The sequence below is a fragment of the Delphinus delphis genome, chromosome 15 (genome assembly GCF_949987515.2).
Source record: "Delphinus delphis chromosome 15, mDelDel1.2, whole genome shotgun sequence".
Classification (NCBI taxonomy): domain Eukaryota; kingdom Metazoa; phylum Chordata; class Mammalia; order Artiodactyla; family Delphinidae; genus Delphinus; species Delphinus delphis.
In genome coordinates, this window is record NC_082697.1 from 59,554,128 (window position 1) to 59,574,088 (window position 19,961).

The window sequence follows — 19,961 nt, forward strand, 5'->3', positions numbered from 1 at the left end:
GGGAGGGGTTTTGCTGTTGTTAGTGGCTGTGTTTTTCGTTTCATTTTTTGTTTTGCATATTTTCCTGTTCATTCTGACGTCCTGCCTATGTCCAGCTCAGGTATTTGGTCCTAAACATTTCTTGGTCTTATCCATTACTGTCTAATCAACTCCCTTTAAATCACCTTTCAAAATCAATTCAGTTTTCTTGGTAAGAATTCCAAGATTCCAGGTAAGAACTTACTCAGGGAATTCATTACTAATTAGTGAGTTCTAACACTTTAGATTTTCACATGACATCATGACATACAGTGAAAGCACCTGCTAGCAGCTGTGTGTGTGCAGCATACACAAATGTGTGTTTTCAAAAGCACAACAGAGAGGTAATTTTCCTTTGTCCAAATTTGATACAAGAATGCAGTCAGGGACTCTAATTGACAACTATGATAAGACCAAGGTCAAATTTTTGAGATAAACTAAGTATTTTGAATGAATGGATTAAAGAATAAAGTGAGTTGCTTAAATTAAGATCTCATTTCTGACCCTGATGGTGCTAAAACCAGACTGTAATCTTTTGAAACATTTGACACAAAGCTCTGGATAATGCCTATATGGCTCTTAGTGTTAAGACACAATAATGCATACATTCATTTAACTAAAACACTTCAATCTGCTATGAATAAGAATGTCTACAGTGAATGTAATTTTTTCAATGTTAATTTTTTAAACAAATTCAAAGAGACGGTGTAATAGCCATCTACTGCTATGTGACAAATCACCACGAATGCAGCACCTTGAAACAAGACACATGATTTATCTCACAGTTTCTGTTGGTCAGGAATCTGGGCACAGCTAAGCTGGACCTTCTGCTCAACATCTCTCAAAAGCTGCAATCAAAGTGTTGGCTGGGGCTGGAGTCTCATCTGAAGACTCAGGTCAGGCAGGATGTGCTTCCCCGCTCACTTAGGTGGCTGTGGACTGAGGGACTGAGGGCACCTGTTCCTTCCTGGCTGTCAACCAGAGGCCACCTGTTCCTTGACACATGGGCCTCTCCAACGTGGCAGCTCATAACGTGGAAACTTGTTCATCAGAGGCGGCAAGAAAGAGGGTTTGCTAGGAAACGGAAGTTACGATCTCATGTAACATGATAATAGAAGTGACTGCCCATCACTTTTACCAGGTTCAATTCATTACAACCAAGTCGCTAGGCCAGCCCACGCTCAAAAGCAGGGGCTCATGCAGGGAGGCAGGTCCTGTCTGCCACAGATGATAATATTAACTAACATAATTAACTAATCTCAGGTAACCACAAGTTTAACGTGACCCTCCTGTACTGAGCTGAGTGAGCTCATTTGTTGCAGCCCATCCTATGAAGGCTGAAGGCTCACCTTATACAAGCCCACCTTTTCCCCCTAAAGAACTGGAAATTGTGCCGGAGGGATTCTCAGGGTTACTTTAACCAACACTCTCATTTAACCAAGGAGGGAATACTGAGGCCTGGCTAGGGATCTCAGTCATGGCTCAAGTTCAAGGTTACAGTTTATGAGCAGCAGCCTCTATTGTTCAGCATCTCAGTGCTGCCGGGCTGGCCTGGAGAGGAGAGAGCCATGAAGAAGACGGAATGTTCCCTAGGCTGCCTGCAAGTTGCCCACCTCCATAAAGACATTTTTTGTCTCCAAAAAGTTTCCTTTAAATGGCACATCTTGATGAGTGCGGAGACAGCACACAAAGATAATGCTGACAAGGTGCTCACAGACCCTGCCAACAGCAAAGGGCCCAGGACATCTATTTTCTGTGGGATGCTAACTGGTGATCTCCTCAAGACATTACAAACTTCAGGTCTCTCGATGCCATCTGATTAGCAGGTGTATTCTGTTTGGCACACGCCGTGTTTATAAAATTTTGAATTTGTTGCCAACAATTTAAATGCATGAGTTTCATATATACAACTGGCTTTCTGGATTCTCATGGAAAATCTGGCCACACCAGGCCCAAATGGAGTGTGCCAACGATTGGCTGGGACTGAGCAGTAACTGCCCCTTTACTGGCATGAATGCTCTGGAATTCACTGCGGTCCACACCTGGCCCCATTCACCACCTGGCCCCTGAAGACATCTGGGATGAGAAGCCCTTATCCACGGTAACCCTTCCATTTTGCTTAGAGGTACAGAAGAGGAGACTCACAAGGTCAAGGGTAAATAACTTGATCAAGACTAACAAGGCGTGAGGGGCAGAACCAGGCCAATTACACCACAGAGCCCTGACTTCAGGGCAGGTGATCACACAAGTGAGATTAAAGAGAAGACTCATCGGCTAGGAGTGCCAAGGTCTGCTCAAATGACAAGCTGGAAGAAAACAAGCCCCAAGCTACCAAAATAAATTGTCATAATTTAGTATGTTACCATAGCCTGAATCAAAATTTAAGATTAATTGAAAAATACTTTTTAAAGAAAAAATGGGCCTTAGAAGGAAATCTGACTCATCCGTCATATACAGAGTAACAAGATTTGGCCACTTCCAATTTTCAGCTAATGGATAGAGACTGTCATAGAAACAATCTTTCAAAATCGAGGGATAAAAAGGACACTGGATTTGGTATTAAATCATGATCAGGAAAGGCCTGTGAGTCTCCTTTAAGCATTACTGAGTACAAAGCAACTGTACACAGAAAAGAATCTTAAAAACCTTTTAAAATTCACATGATTCTTTACCATTAAGCCCTCCTATGAGATTCTGTTTATGTGCCAATATCTTGCCTGAAAAACAGACATTCAAATTGCAATTGTTCTTTACAGTTTGCACCTTTAATATCACGAACTAAATGTTTTCTTGAATTTGTCTCTGACGATATATTTCCTCTCACTCATTTTTATTATACCTTTTGGGCACATTTTTCAATTGTTAATGAAAGCTGACTTTTTAATATACACCAAGAATTAGAAATCGCATTGATCCTTTCATTCTTACCAGTTAATCAATAACTAACTATAATGAACGCACCCCCCCACAAAAGCGAATGAATCACTACTTCCATCGCCCAACTAGGAAAAGGCCTACGGGAGTCAGCCATGTCCCTAATCAACACCTAATACTCTAATAATTTATATTTTCATGATGTGCTAAACCTGTCACCTTATAGGCAACCCCAAATAATTCAAGGTGGAATACAACGACAAACAGCTTTCTTCATTTACTTTTTATAAATAAGAGTCTCATTTTCTAAATCTAGTTTGACTTTCGGAAGACAGAATTAAAATCACAAGATAGTGGTTAAGAAGTGTGAGAGCTACAACACGTCACTGCATTGTAAGAATGTTTAAGAATTCAATGTTCTGACTCCTGTTAACGAATCTGACTCAAAATAATACATAAATTGGGACTATAGAGGCCACGTTTCTCCACTGGACTGTAAAGTTAGAGAATTAACTCAGCATTAACTGAGAGCGTCACTGTCTTGGGTCAGGCGTCCACCATCCCCACCTGGAGCTACCAAGACAGCTCCATGCAGGACTCCCTGCTCGGATCCATCTCAGTCCATCACTGCCATCGTGACTCTTTATAAAATGCTCACCCTGGTCATCAAACTCCCTCGCTGAAGGGCCACTACCTTCTAACCTCCATAAGGAAAGGCCCACATTTGCTTTCCCTTTCCAGTATTCTGTCAGCATGTTATCATTTGGTCCCTGGCAGGTGGGAGGCATTCAGTAAACATCTGGTGAAGGGATAAATGAAGATGTCAGTGGACCCTCGCTCATTCCGGCACCTGGTGCTAAAACACAGCCCGAAATTTTCCCAACTGTACCGATTACTGTTCCCACTAGACCAGTGGCTCTAAACCGGGGATGATTTTGATCCCCAGGGCACATCTGATGTCTGGAGACATTTCTGGATATCACACTGGGAGGGGGATGGTGCTTCTGGCGTCCAGTGGACAAAAGCCGGGATGGTGCTAAACATCCCACATTACACAGGGCAGCCCCACAAAAGAATCCAGCCCATGTCAACAGCGAGACTGAAGAACCCTGCACAAGACATACCACAGGATCCCACCACATGGACCCTTCCCTGCTCCTCAAACACGCCCCATGCTTTCCCGCCCCTTCCTCCAGGGGGTGCTCTCCATTGTACCAGCTCCTCCTGCTGAGGTGCTGTCTATCCTTCCGGGCCCAGCTCACATGCCACTTCCTCCTCCCCGGCAAGCGGATGCAGCTCTGACTCTTCCCCTCATTCAGAAAGTTTGTTCTGAGGATGGGTGTCATATTAGTCACCAGACATTCAACTAGTGGGCAAGGCCACAGGTCCCATTCCTTAAGACCTTACAAGGACTTCCCTGGTGGCACAGTGGTTAAGAATCCGCCTGCCAATGCAGCGGACAAGGGTTCGATCCCTGGTGCTGCGGAGCAACTAAGCCCGTGCGCCACAACTACTGAGCCTGCGCTCTAGAGCCCACGAGCCACAACTACTGAGCCCACGCGCCACAGCTACTGAAGCCCACGCACCTAGAGCCCGTGCTCCGCAACAAGAGAAGCCACCGCAATGAGAAGCCCGCACACTGCAACAAAGAGCAGCCCCCACTCGCCGCAACTAGAGAAAGCCCGCACGCAGCAACGAAGACCCAATGCAGCCAAATAATAAATAAAAATAAATTAATTAATTTAAAAGAAAAGACCTTCAGAATGGTGGTGAGACAGACAACAAACAGGTCAACAACTAAGCTCATTACACACTGTGCTCCTTGGTACCGCAGAAGTAATCAGGGTGATCACGGACGGAGCAACTGTTGGGTGGGAGAGCTCTGTGGTAGATGGAGGAGTGAGGCAACACAGGAGATGAGATCTGAGGACGAGACAAAGCCAGGCGGGGGGCTGGGGAGATGCACCCCAGACAGAGGGCACAGCAAGGACCAGACCCTGAGACCAGGGGTAAATATGAATACTGGGGATAAAACAGATCATACCCAGACATGTGGGCTTGGGGAAGGGCTTCAAGCCCCTGTACCACTTTGGGCCTCCATCTCCCAAAGCCCTAACCTTGTCCCAGGACAGCCCAGACTCTGAGGCTTGAGTGCCAGGATCAAATCCCATTTCCACCCTTTACCAACTCTGTGACGTGATGCAAGTTCCTTAACCTCTCAGGGCCTCAGTTTCCTTATCTGTAAAGTAAGAATAACTCACCTACCTCAAAAGGGTTGTTGTGAAGAATTAACTGAGCTAATACATGTGAAGCATTTGGACTTAGCACATACTAAGCAGTCAAGTGTGCGCTTCTACTACCATGACTGTTATCCACGGTAACTCCTACCCTGTCTTAGCAGAAAGCGTTCTCAAAATCTTACCCATTTCTTTGTTTCCCATAGCACATAGTGGGGCTCAGAAAATATCTGATGGTATATATGTGTATATGTGTATGTGTGTGTGTGTGTGTGTGTGTGTGTGTGTGTACGTGTATGTGTGTATGCTTTGGTCTTAACATCTTTTCCTTTATATACTGTGGATATTGCTTTGGTTATAAAATGGCAAAGATGGGTTGCTTTACAGCTGCCCAGAAGCTTTCTAGCTAAAGAGCAAACGCCAACGAAATGCAATTTTTGCAGTTTCTCACAGCAGCAATCTGCACAGTGAATCACAATCTAAATGTCTTCAGCAATGCCCCTCATCTTCTCTGGGGACTAATCTTATTTCAGTGGTTAAAAAACAAAAACACACAACAGTAGCAAAACAATCTTCACCGCTTTGGGACTCTTTCTGGTTTAACAATCCAAATGTCCCAAAGGTAAGACTGCCAGAACTTAATGCAGCAGTTAACAGTGTCTTTCACTAGTGGTTGCCTAGGGCTGGGGGGGATGGGGGTGGGTCGGGGGTGACAACTGAGGAGTGTGGGGTTTCTTTTTGGGGTGGTGAACGTGTTCCAAAATTTGTGGTAATGGTGGTACAGCTCTGTGAATAGACTAAAAGCCACCGAATCGTTCACTTTGAAAGGGTGAATTGCGCGGTATGTGAAGCTGTTTAAAAAAGTAGTGTCCTTCAGGGCCCCTCCGCCCCCAAAATAATTCAGTGCGACAGCAAAATACTCAGTCTCCAAATTACGTTCCCTAAGTACCAAAGGGAATTTACCCAACCTCTTCTCAGCCCACATGCATCCAAAAGGTAGCATTTTGAGATACGCGAAAGCTTCTGAGTCATAGCTTGGCTGCCACACTTGCCGTTTGGGGATGAGGGGCCTGCCAGCATCTTTATCTGCAACCCTTCAGAGAAGTAAGAAGGCAGATGCACCAGGACTACTTGGCCAGGCGGCTTTCAGCATTCCTGGCTTTGGCCAACGCTGTTCTGGACAACGTCTAAGCGGGGAAAAAGACATTTTCCATACCTCTCTCACTTTTCAAAAGCAGAACTCCATTGAGGGTCTCCATGTTTTGGGTGGAGGTTTGCTATGACTTTTGCGCCATTCCCCGTGTTTCACTGCCAAGAGAGCCTGTGGCTGCTGGCCCAGGGGGTGGTGCTTCGGGGAGAACTGGAAGAAGGTGCTCGCTCTGGACAGAGGCAGCCCTGCAGGCACAGGCTGAGCAAACGGAGGCCCTGGATGGGAGGAGAAGGCCACCCTTACTTGGGGCAGATGCAGCTCTGAGAGGGGGCAAGGAGAGGAAGGACCCGCCTGCGAACAAGCACCGGCCCCAGCGGGTGCCTCTGGGTACGGCACCAACTGCCCAGTGGTGCGTGGTTTGCAAGGGTCCTGTTGATTGGCTCAATACCTTGGTTTCTGTTGGTTTTGTCCAGAGAAAACATGATGTGTGTAAGCTGTGGGTTAGGTGGATACACACACATGATCCTGTGGGCATTGTACTCATTTTCATTCATTTATTCACATAATGAAAGGCCACTGAAGGTCCACTACTGCCAGACACCGTCCTAGGCCTGGGCTTCCTGCTCCACCCCCAAGGAATTTATCACCTACGGGCAGGAAAGGACAACAAAGTCAGAGGAGTAAAGACACAACTCTAAGTTGTAACAAGTATCATAAAGGAAAAGAACGGGTGAAGGCGAATGGCAGAGAACCTAACTTAGAATAGGAGAAGCAGCACAGGCCTGAAGAATGAGGAAGAGAGGGAAGAGGAGGGGGACAGAGAAAAGCCACGGCAAGGGCTGACAGACCCAGTTTTTGTTTCAAAGACATGACTCTGGATGCTGTCCAGGGAAGAGACTGGAGGGACAAGAGGGACTCAGAGGCTGCTGGGACTGTCCGGCTGAGAGGCAGGGTAGGTGGGGTGGCCGGGCTCACGGTGGTGGGAGCCGGGAAGCAGCGAAGTAGATGAAGCCCAGGTGTGCCCTGGGGGTGCGTGGATGGGACTGTGGGTGGCCGGGACACGGAGAGCAGGGCGAAGCAGAGGTCAGGAGCGACTCCCAGGCCGCTGGTCGGACAGAGCTAGGGGAGACTGGGAAGGGGCAGACTTGGGGGAAGATGAGGTGCTCCGTCCTGCTCCACTGTATTCTGGGGGCGGGGCCAGAGGGCAGGAAGCCTGAAGAGCTGCGTCCTCCTCTGGATCCTCCCACTTACTAGTTTGGGGCCTGAAATCACCAAAGCATCCCCACATAGATGAAATCAATGCACTTGTCATCCTGGCTGCTCCTTAAGACAGATCTAGCCAACACTCGGCCTCCTTCTTACAAATGAGGACCTGCGCCATTAGCTTGACAAAGAATTTTCTTCTTTTCCTTTAAACAAGGCTACGTGGGGGAGTCTGGACGTTCTTTCGCTCAACAAATATTTCCTGGGTGTCTGACTCCACATTCTATTGGTCCTGAGAGTGGCTGGCAGCAGTTCTGGGGCTTCTGGAGTCTCCAGGTGCCCTGGCCCCGTGTTACTGCCCCTTGCTCGTTGGAGGGTTTGACAAAGTTAAAACTCACACACTGCACAAATATAAAAAGTTGTCAGTTAGTCCCCTCTGTGAAGAAGATACTCTCTTAACAGACGTCCACTAGACCAATGTGAAGGAGTCATCAACACTCTCCATGCCTCCACGAAGGCTCTGACCACGGCCCAGGGCAAGCTGATGGCCTTCCGTGCTCCACGCACCTCTGCCCCGCCCCTCATGGAGTGTCTGTCAGGAGGTGCCCCCGAGTCTGTTCATGCCAGCACTTAGTTTTAAATCGCCTAATTTAATCAAACATGTAAGCCAGAGAAATACAAATGTAAAAAGGGTTGTTTCTAATAAAGCAACGACGGATGCTTTGGGAAGACTCAATAAAAGCAAGCTGGTAAAAATAAAATACTATTGAATCAGGTGTCGGGGAGGCAAGTGTGAAAGATCTGATGAGAAAGTGTAAAGCTAGAAGAATCCTTCGCTCAGACTGCTCTCTAGGTGATTTTTAACTGACTGCTCCACTGGAAAAAAACCCAAACTGGAAAAGATTTGCTATGGGTGTTGTTTATGCAAGAAAGGCTCCCGGGCAGGCCCATCTGTAAACCCATGCTCCAAGACATGACCTTGGCCTGACCTCAAAAGATCAGTAACTGAATTTACATTTATAGTTTACATTAAAATGAAATGTCAAAAATGTGTAATTTTTTTAATGATTCCCCTCTTTAGCTAATTTTTTCTATTCATTGACAAACTACCAGGCTTCTACTGTAGTTAAAAAAAAAAAAAGGAAAACTTCTAATAAGACGCTTACTCCACATCATACGTAAAAATTTATTCAATATGGACCCAGACCTAAATGTAACAGCTCCAACTATAATACTCTTAAAAGAAAACACAGGAGTAAATATTCACAATTTGGGTTTAGGTAAAGATTTCTTAGATATGGCATCGAAAGTACAAGTAATAAAAGAAAAAGTTGATAACTGGGACTTCATCAGAATTAAAAACTTGGGTCCTACAAATGATATCATCAAGAAAGTGAAAAGACAAGCCACAGAATGGGAGAAAATATTTTCAAATCATATATTTGACAAGGGACTTGTACCCAGAACACATAAAGAACTCTTACAACTCAATAATAAAAACATAAATAACTCAGGCAAAGGATCTGAACAGACATTTCTTCAAAGACTACAAATAGCCAACAAGCACATGAAAAGGTGTTCAACATCATTAGGCATTAGGAAAATGCAAATCAAAACCACAATGAGGACTTCCCTGGTGGTGCAGTGGTTAAGAATCTGCCTGCCAATGCAGGGGACAGGGGTTTGATCCCTTGGTCTGGGAAGACCCCACATGCCGCGGAGCAACTAAGCCCGTGCACCACAACTACTGAGCCTGCGCTCTAGAGCCCGCGAGCCACAACTACTGAGCCTGTGCACCTAGAGCCCGTGCTCTGCAACAAGAGAAGACACTGCAGTGAGAAGCCCACGCACCACAACGAAGAGTAGCCCCCGCTCGCCACAACTAGAGAAAGCCTGCGCGTAGCAATAAAGACCCAACGCAGCCAAAAATAAAATAAATTAAATAAATTTATTAAAAAAAAAAACCACAGTGAGATTCCACTTCACACGCATTTGCTTGGTTATAATCAAAAAGACAGACAATATCAAGTGTGAATGAGCATATGGGGAAATTTGAACCTGTATGCACTGCTGCTGGGAATGTAAATGGTGCAGCTGCTTTGGAAAAGTTTGGTGGTTCCTTAAAATGTTAAACACAGTTACTTATACGACCCAGCAACTCCAATCCTAGGTGTCTACCCAAGAGAAATGAAACATATGTCCATACAAAAAGACCTCTAGGGCTTCCCTGGTGGCGCAGTGGTTGAGAGTCTGCCTGCCGATGCAGGGGACACGGGTTCGTGCCCCGGTCCGGGGAGATTCCACATGCCGCGGAGCGGCTGGGCCCTTGAGCCATGGCCGCTGAGCCTGTGCATCCGGAGCCTGTGCTCCGCAACGGGAGAGGCCACAACAGTGAGAGGCCCGTGTACTGCAAAAAAAAAGACCTATAATGTGGATGTTCATAACAGCTTTATTCATGATAGCCAGTGTCCAAATGGGGGAATGTCCATCAATGTCCAAAAAATATCGAAATGTTCACCAACAGGTAAACGGATAACAAAATGTGGTAATCCATACACTGGAATACTGTTCAGTAACAAGGAACAAAGTGCTGATACACACTGCAACATGGCTGAATCTTAAAAAGATTATGTTAAGGGAAAGAAGCCAGTCACAAAAAACCACAGATTATATGATTCCATTTATATGAAACGTCCAGAAAAGGCAAAGCAGGGAGGTAAATTAGTAGCTGACTGTGCTGGGATTGGAAACATAAAGAGACTGAAAATGGACACAAAGTATCCTTTTTGGGGGAGACTGAGAGCTTCTAAAATTCTGATGTTGTACCACTCTGTAAATTTATTAAAAACCAGTGAAACTTGAAATTAGTGAATCCACATACCGCGGAGCAACTAAGCCCATGTGCCACAACTACTGAGCCTGCGCTCTAGAGCCCGCAAGCCACAACTACTGAAGCCCATGCGCCTAGGGCCCATGCTCCGCAACAAGAGAAGCCACCACAATGAGAAGCCCGCGCACCGCAACGAAGAGTAGCCGCCACTCGCTGCAACTAGAGAAAGCCCGTGCGCAGCAACGAAGACCCAACGCAGCCAAAAATAAATTAATTAATTTAAAAAATTAATTAAAAGCATTCATTTCATTTCCTTCATTGATAAGTTTGAATTTTTTACGCCACAATATTTTCAACCCTCTTCAGACTTGAACAAACATTTCCAGGCCTACTGTTTCTAGAGAGGTTCTTAGGTGAGACCTGGAAGGGATGAAGTACATTATTCTTTAGAGATTTCACTTATTCTCTGCGAGACGGTTTCCAGAAGGGACCAAGAAACATTCAGAATCAGTGAATAGAGTTGGCTCCTCTGAAACAGCTGTGGAGGTTTAAAATGTCCAAGGAAATCATCATTTTAGGTAAACCACTGAAGATCCCTGTTCTCTAAGGGGGAAAATATTCCAGTGGTAAAATGAACTGGAAAAACTGATTAGGACCTGAAAACAATTAAAGATAGGTAATTTTGAAAACATATTTTATCTTGATATTTCTCCCTTTGAGAATTTCTTCAAAACTGATGTTGTAAACTTTTCAGAAAGACAATTATTTGTTAGGAGAAAGTAGTCTTAATTAGGATACGTCAAGGAAATATAATTATTAATTTGCCTAATTAAAATGAATATTTGAACATGCCTGAGGATTGTGAGCCTTCTCAGGTGAGACACGTACAACTTACTTTCTATAAACATCTGTTGACAGAGCCTAGCAGGTTGTGTTAACAGGAATGGATGACTGAAGCCAGGCTTCACATACAACACTCCCGGAAGAAGTGCGTGGGAATACTGTTACTCAAAAACTATCGGGGGAAATGGTCTTAAAGTGCTTGCCATGGACTGTTTGTGTCCCCCCAAAATTCTTACATTGAAATCTAACCCCAAATGTGATGATATTTGCAGATGGGGACTTTGGAGGTGATTAAATCCTGCGGGCTTAGTACTGGAATTACTGCCCTTATGAAAGAGACCTAGATCACTCACTCCCGCTTTCCTCCATGGGGGGACACAGCAAGAAGACAGCCATCTACTACAATGATGGTCACATGTTATTATACAGTACATGTACATTGTACATAAAATGTACAACTCTAAGAGTGCACTGTAAGGTAAAGTGTGGACTTTGGGTGATTATGTTGTGTCACTGTATGTTCAGTTGTAACAAACATACCACTCTGGTGGGGGATGCTGATGATGGGCAGGCTGTGCACGTGTGTGGACAGGGGATGTACGAGAACTCTTTGTACCTTCCGCTCAATTTTGCTATGAACCTAAAACTGCTCTAAAAAATAAAGTCTTAAAAAAAAGAAAAAGAAAAAAAAAAAGACAGCCATCTATGCACCAGGAGGAGGGTTCGCCCCAGACACTGAATCTGCAGGTTCCTTGACCTTGGACTTCCAGCCTTCAGAGTGTGAACAATATATTTCTGTTGTTTTTAAGCCATCCAGCCTATGGTGTTCTGTTAGAGCAGCCTGAGCTGGGTAAGACAGCACTCTTTCATTTACTTGACAAGCTTCACTTGAGAAACAAACTGTTTAATTCTGGAGGGGGCTTCCAGGAGGGAGTGTGAGGGTGATCAGGGTTGTGATTTGAGGCACAGTTGCTTGAGTTCACCAAAACCTCTTTGAGAGGCAATGTGTATTTTGGCAAGAGACAGAAAAAGCCAGTTCCTTTCCTTTCTCTTCCAAGCCTGCCCTTGGGGCAGCTCTACCAGCTTACCACCTGCCCACAGAGCCTGAACTGGCAATGGACCCTCCAAGAGGATCGCTCAAAGCCACCAGCAACACTAATAGGGAACTAGGACCCAGGTAAGTCAGTGACAGCAGTAGAGGCAGCTCAGGGGTAGACTAGGTGCTCAACTTCTAGTGAAGGGTTCTGAGCCTGACCCTCCAAGGCTGGGCCTCTAGAAGCCCTGAGCTGTATGACGCATACTGGGCATGCCCACTGGGGCTGCTCAACCCACAGAGACCAAGCGCAGGCCCCACTTCTAGAAGTCCAGGGTCATTTTCCCTCCTCCTATCTCAATTTATCTTCTCAGTCTCTCTCCACCCCCTCCACACCCCACTCTTTTCCAGGTGAGCACCTCTCCTGCTCTCTGGTCCCACGGCAGCCCTGGGGCAGCTCCAGTGGGCTAGGAAGCTTCACACCGCAGCGCCCCCATCACCTCCACCAGAAGCTCCCCACCACCACCACACGCCCCTCCAGCTGCTGGAAGTCAACAAATTCAAAGTGAACAATGTGTGCCTTGGAAATGCTGCTTCAAGACGAGTGGCTGAGCTCCAGCTTCCAATCAGATTGCACCCCAAGTTCCTCGCAAGCAGAGACTCTTCTGTTGTTACTGCTGCAGCCAGACCATTCTTTCCAAAATGGAAATCAGATCATGTGTCCTTGTGTCCTCACACATGCAGCTTAAAGACAAAACCTCCCCAATGACCCCTTCCCCATGCTCCAGTCTCATCCTGCACCACCCAGCTCCAGACTCAGGGGCTTCTTTCTCCTCTCACCCTTCCCTTTCCTGTCCCACCATGTCAGACTTTCACACTTGCTCCACCTGTGGTCTACAACGGTCCTCCCCCTCCCTTCAGAGCCCAGGTACCTCCTACTTATCCTTCAGCAATCAGATGACACACCCCTTCCCCAGGGGAGCCCTCCCTGCAGGGCCTTATTAAGATGCCCCTCACTTCCTGACAAGTGACATTCCTCACTTCCCTGACACTTGCCACAGCTGGGATTTATGATGCTTTGTGTGATTGGCAGGTTAATGGTAGGCTCTCCAAGTAGCTACGTGCCAGAGGTGAGGAACCACATCTGGTTTTCACTCATCACTGCACTCTGGGATCCAGCACAATGCCTGGGACAAGGGAGGTGCTTAGTACATTTGATGAGTGGGCAATGGATGGACAGACAGATGAAAAGATGGACATAGGATGGATGGACCGTCTGGTAGACAGATGGATAGACAGAAAAACAGTTAGATAGAAGGAGGGAGAGATGGTCGAAGAAGAAATTTGTTCCCAGGGCCAACCCCTCTTCTGAGCCCTCAATGCCAGCTTTTCCCATCTCCTCAGATATTGCTCTCCAACAATTATCCTGCCTTTTGCATTTTTCAACCCCAGATCCATCTCAGACCAATCATGTGACCTTGGGCAAGTTGCCTAGCCTTCCTGAGATTGATTTTCTCCCACTGTAAAAAGAGGGTAACCCTAATAGCTAGCTCAACAGCACTACTTTGAAGATTACATGAGATAATCCACACACAGCACAGAGGATAGTGCCTGGCACGCCGTAAACACCTGATAAACGTTAGATGCTCCTGCTGTTCTTATCACCATTAGTACTACCGCAAACCCTTCAGCCCTCCTTCAGCATTGCTCCTCCTTCAAACTGCTACGACCCTATGTCTACCCTGGATCACCAAACGGCTCCAAACAGAATCCTGCCTTCGCTGACTGCACATCCTCAATCTCCACCATTCCTCAAAAGCCATGCACCAGGCTTCCTCCTACAAACTGCACTGAAACTGTCCTGAAGGCGACATAACAAACCTGCCATCCTCTGCTCAGCTAACACTCACCTAGATGTCTGCAGCATCTGAGCCTGCGGACCACCCCGCCTTAAGCCCTCCTCCCCAACTTTGGTACCAAGGCTGGCTCCTGGATTTATCTTCCAAAATTTCTGGTTGTTTCCTGCTCTGAGGCCTTCAGTGTGTCTTTTCCTTCTTCTGACCCCCTAAACGATGGCACATCCTAAGGTTACACACACACACCCCGTCCACTACTCCACACCTTGCCCCTCAGGAACGCCACCGACTCCTACAGCGATATCATCTACTTGCCTCTCTGTGGGTGGCACCCACACCTCCATCCCCAGCTGTGCGCCGCACCCTGCAAGTTGCCTCAGATTTCCTGACCGCAACTCAAAGCCACCACTTCCCAAATTAATCCCATCAAACCTGGCCCTACTCCTTACTCCCTGATTTCAATTAACAGTCTCACCATCACCCAGGACCAATGCTTAAAATCCCGATTCCCAGGCTTCCCTGGTGGTGCAGTGGTTAAGAATCCACCTGCCGATGCAGGGCACACGGGTTCGAGCCCTGGTCCAGGAAGATCCCACATGCCGCGGAGCAACTAAGCCCGTGCGCCACAGCTACTGAACCTGCACTCTAGAGCCCGTGAGCCACAACTACTGAAGCCCGCGCGCCTAGAGTCCGTGCTCTGCAACAAAAGAAGCCACCGCAATGAGAAGCCCGCGCACGGCAACAAAGAGTAGCTCCTGCTCGCCGCAACTGGAGAAAGCCCACGCACAGCAACAAAGACCCAACACAGCCAAAAATAAATAAAATAAAATTAATTAATTAAGGAAAAAAAAGCTTAAAAAAAAATCCCGATTCCCACTGCAGTGGCCTACAGAGCCCACCAGTTGCCAAGAATTATTTTTTGTGCCACAGCTCTGTGCTTAGATTATGAGCCCTTGCCTTCCCCTTGACTTTTTTTTACTCATCACAAGATACTAGAGAGTGCAACAGGAACACAGTAAATACTTCCTGAACTGAAAAGAGACAGTGCAGAGTCACAAGGATCTCTCATAGCCTGCTAGTGGGAGCATAAGTTGGTGCAAACATTCTGGAAGGAGATTTGACAAGATCTAGCAAAGCTGGAAAAGATCATACCCTACAACTCAGAATTTCGCTCCTCTGGGTACATGCCCTGGAGAAATGTCTCCCTGTGTCCACAAGAAGGCTTGTACCAGAATGTTCATAAGAGCACCGTTACCAAGAGTGGAAAACAGAAATAACTGAATGTCCATCATATCAGGATCCCAGCAGGAAATAGCTGGCATACTCAAATCAGGATAACTAAAGGAGCGTTTAATTACTTGGGATGAGTTGAGTATCGAAAAACACCAAAGGACAGTTCAGTAGTCCAACACAGAAAAGCAGAACTACATCTGAAAAGAGTTCCAGCAGAAAGCCTACCTTAAAAGCAGCAGTGAATTTCAGGTAAGGAATACAGTCAGGTTGAGGCAACCCCACAGGGACTAAACCAGGGGAATAAACACGCTGACAATTGTTTTCCCCACCCTCTAATCTCCAGTCAGGACTTCCCACCAGCTGAACCCAACAGCAGGCCAGAGGGCAAGGAGCCCCTGGATGAAGCCCAAAGATGTCAACCTCCTGGGGCATGGCGGAGCAGGGAGAGAGTGGATATGGAGAGGCAAGAAGATCCTCAGCATATCCAGCAATAGAATGTATCAATATATGCTGATACAACGGCTACTGCCCAGCAGGAAAATGAGCAGACTAGAGCTACTTAGACCAATATGGATAAATCCCCAAAACCTCACATTGGTTTGAAAGTGAGTGGGATCCTGTGGTGCCCGCCAGGGCACAAAAGCCCTTCCACGTCTCCCATTTCTTGTTTGCAGAAAAAGGCTTTAGTATCCTAAACCTTCCCTGAGTTCCAAAGGGCAGATTCAAGGGGTTACTAATTAGGGAAGTGAGGAAATGCAGAAACAAAGGAAAAGCAGTCAGCAAACAATAGTTCAGCTATAACAGAGTCTCAGTTCCTAACTGGACAGATACATGTAAAAGAATGAAGTTAGAACACTCCCTAACACCACACAAAATAAACTCAAAATGGATTAAAGATCTAAATGTAAGGCCAGACACTATCAAACTCTTAGAGGAAAATATAGGCAGAACACTCTTATGACATAAATCACAGCAAGATCCTTTTTGATCTACCTCCTAGAGAAATGGAAATTAAAACAAAAATAAACAAATGGGACCTAATGAAACTTAAAAGCTTTGCACAGCAAAGGAAACCATAAACAAGACAAAAATACAGCCCTCAGAATGGGAGAAAATATTTGCAAATGAAGCAACTGACAAAGGATTAATCTCCAAAATTTACAAGCGGCTCATGCAGCTCAATAGCAAAAAGCAAACAACCCAATCCAAAAATGGGCAGAAGACATAAATAGACATTTCTCCAAAGAAGATATACAGATTGCCAACAAACACATGAAAGGATGCTCAACATCACTAAGCATTAGAGAAATGCAAATCAAAACTACAGTGAGGTATCACCTCACACCAGTCAGAACAGCCATCGCCAAAAAATCTACAAACGATAAATGCTGGAGAGGGTGTGGAGAAAAGGGAACCCACATGCACTGTTGGTGGGAATGTAAATTGATACAGCCACTATGGAGAACAGTATGGAGGTTCCTTAAAAAACTAAAAATAGAACTACCATACGACCCAGCAATCCCACTCCTGGGCATATACCCTGAGAAAACCATCACTCAAAAAGAGTCATGTACCACAATGTTCATTGCAGCACTATTTACAATAGCCAGGACATGGAAGCAACCTAAGTGTCCATCGACAGATGAATGGATAAAGAAGTTGTGGCACATATATACAATGGAATATTACTCAGCCATAAAAAGAAACGAAATTGAGTTATTTGTAGTGAGGTGGATAGACCGAGAGATTGTCATACAGGGTGAAGTAAGTCAGAAAGAGAAAAACAAATACCATATGCTAACACATATATATATGGACGCTTAAAAAAAAAAATTGGTTCTGAAGAACCTAGGGGCAGGACAGGAATAAAGACGCAGAAGTAGAGAATGGACGTGAGGACGTGGGGAGGGGGAAGGGTAAGCTGGGAAGAAGTGAGAGAGTGGCATTAACATATACACACTACCAAATGTAAAATAGATAGCTAGTGGGAAGCAGCCGCATAGCACAGGGAGGTCAGCTCAGTGCTTTGTGACCACATAGAGGGGTGGGATAGGGAGGGTGGGAGGGAGACGCAAGAGGGAGGAGATATGGGGATATATGTATATGTATAGCTGACTCACTTTGTTATAAAGCAGAAACTAACACACCACTGTAAAGCAATTATACTCCAATAAAGATGTTTTTTTTTAAAAAAGAGTCGTAATTCTTTAGTCTTACAGTTCCCTCAAGAGATGTGCCTAACAATCTGATACAGTCTTCAAGTTCTGCAGGCCCCCACCCAGGTGAGGGATGGTAAGTACCTGCTGAGACCCCAGACTGGTCAGAACCAGAAGGCTGATGCTTGAGATTCCTGGACCACCATCCTGTTACCTCACCAGCAACCAATCAGAAGAAAGTCATTCACCCTGCAGCTGTCACCCCAAATGTTGCCTTTTAAAACTCTTCCCTGCTTCTCCATTGGGGATTTCCCTGGCAGTCCAGTGGTTAGGACCCTGTGCTTTCACTGTCAGGGCCCGGGTTCAATCCCCGGTCCGGGAACTAAGATCCCACGGGCCACGTAGCGCGGCAAAAACAAAAACCTCTTCCCTGAAAACTACAGGGAGAGCTCGGGTCTTTTGAGTACGAGTTACCTGTTCTCCTAGCTTGGCCCTGCAATAAACCTTTCTCTGCTCCAAACTCTGATATTTTGTTTGTTTGGCCTCACTGTGCACGGGGCGCACAAGCTTGGGTTTGAAAACAGGTTGGAAAAAGGCGTATTAAAATATTTAGAGAATGGTCACCACAACAGACTGTATTTTCTAAAATCCACCTCAGCTAGATTTCTGGCCTTACATGGTCTTCCAGAACCTTGCCACCCCCCACCAACAGCTGCAAAGAAAGAAAAGAATAAGGCTTTCGGACAGGAGTTACAGGAGAAACCCACTTTAGTAAGGGTAGCCAGGGAAAATCTGAGAAAGTGACTGAACTTTAAATAAAGTGTGAAGGTTGAGAAAGTGCTATTAGCTAGGCGAGCAAAGAGCAAGCACAAAAGCCCTACGGAAATAAAGGACTTGGACCTTTAAAATTGAAGTTAAGAAAACCAGTGAAGCAGGAGAACTGGGCAAGGGGAAGAATGGTGAGCATGAAGCAAGAAAGGGGAGTACAAGTCAAATCACGCAGCGTGTCTGGGGTGACTGCCCCGGGGTGACAAAAACTGGAATTTGACCACGCAGCAAAAGACGCAGGGAGGACCAATAAAACGGGCAGCAATGGTCCCTTTTATAGCTCTAGGGCTAACATTCACTTAGCACCTAGCCTATCAGGCACTTGGATACAGAAATCCTTTTAATCTGCTAACCCTCCCCTATGCGGTAAGTATTAACAAACCCATTTTCACAGCGAGGCAGATTATCTAAATCCAAAATCCAAGCATTTAACCCCACACGGCTCTTCTGCCTCCCCTCTCCAGTTCTGATGGGCACTGCTAACATTTTGGCGGATGACTCATATTATAGAAGGTAACCATGATTATGGAGTATAAACTATATCGTGGTGAATGACCATAATAAAAATAACCGCATCTCACGTGCACCCAGCGCTTATCCTGTGCCACACACTACCTCGCTGCGATTATTCCCCTTTTACAGATGAGGAAACTGAGACCAATACTCGCTGAGCAACGTGTCCAAGGCAGGGCTTGGAAACCAAGTCCAACTGCAGAGCCCACGCTATTAACTATGCTTTGCTGCCTCACTCTATCTTTTCTCAGGGAACCTTGGTCAAGGCCAGCGAGGCTCCACGACCGTACCCCTTGCCCAGACACTCTCCTTTCAAAAGCGCCCCTGGAAGCCCCAAGTGCGGGCGGTGCGGCCTCTATTGCGGTCCCCAGCCCCCGGGTGCAGCCCCCGCTGGGGTCCGGCTGGAGGCGCACATCCCGACCGAACGTTCCCGCCGAAGGTTCCGCAGCCCTGAAACCATCACCTTCCCAGGCGAAGGGCAGGCAGTACCTGAGGAAAACGCGTCCAGGGTCCTGCCCCGAGCTCTGAGGAAAACACCTCCCGCCTCCGCAGCCGACATGGCAAGTTTTCCGCCTCGAAGGAGTCCACTGCGTAGGAGGAGCGGCGCGACTCCTAACCGCCCAACTGCCGTTTGGGGCCTGCCCGGCTGGGGGCTGCGCCCTCTGCTCGGGGCGGGGCGGGGCCGGCGGGCGCGCGGGGCTCGGTCGCTCGGGGCGCCACTAGTGCTGCCTGAACGGGGCGGAAGCGTGAGGGGCCCCTCTGGGATCGACTGGGGCTCCTGGCGAGGGAGCCAACTTGCCTGGCGCCTGCGTGAACAGAGTGAGCGCCTTTGGACTCAAGGATTGTGGGGGGGCCAGCCGTTCCCTAAAAGTGGGGTCTGCAGGTTTAACAAATAAGAATACAGGACGCCTAGTTAAATTGGAATTTCAGATAAGCAATAAATGATAAGTATGTGCTATGCAATTTGGGAGATGCTTGTCTAAATTTTTTGTGGTTTATCTGAACTAATTTAAGTGGGGACCTGTATTTTATCTGGGAATCGTACCTTACGGTCCAAAGGACCCGGCCCTGTCCTTGGAGCACTCGACAGGACAGTCCTCCGAGCCACCAGGTGTGATCTCTGTCACAGTTCTGAGGCATATTCAGTTTCCTAGTCATCATCACCATCATTCCATTTCAAACCAAGT

At 46.6% G+C, this 19,961-nt stretch overlaps 1 protein-coding gene across 1 annotated transcript in view; it reads right to left on the minus strand.

Moving 5' to 3' along the window:
- Positions 1-19,468, minus strand: part of CPPED1 (calcineurin like phosphoesterase domain containing 1) — a 114,208-nt gene extending 94,740 nt beyond the window's left edge. Inside the window, exon 1 of the mRNA XM_060031765.1 lies at positions 19,264-19,468. Within this exon, the coding sequence (XP_059887748.1) occupies positions 19,264-19,333 (70 nt within the window). The 5' untranslated portion in view covers positions 19,334-19,468. The remainder of the gene's footprint in view (positions 1-19,263) is intronic.
- Between the last annotated feature and the right edge of the window lie 493 nt (positions 19,469-19,961).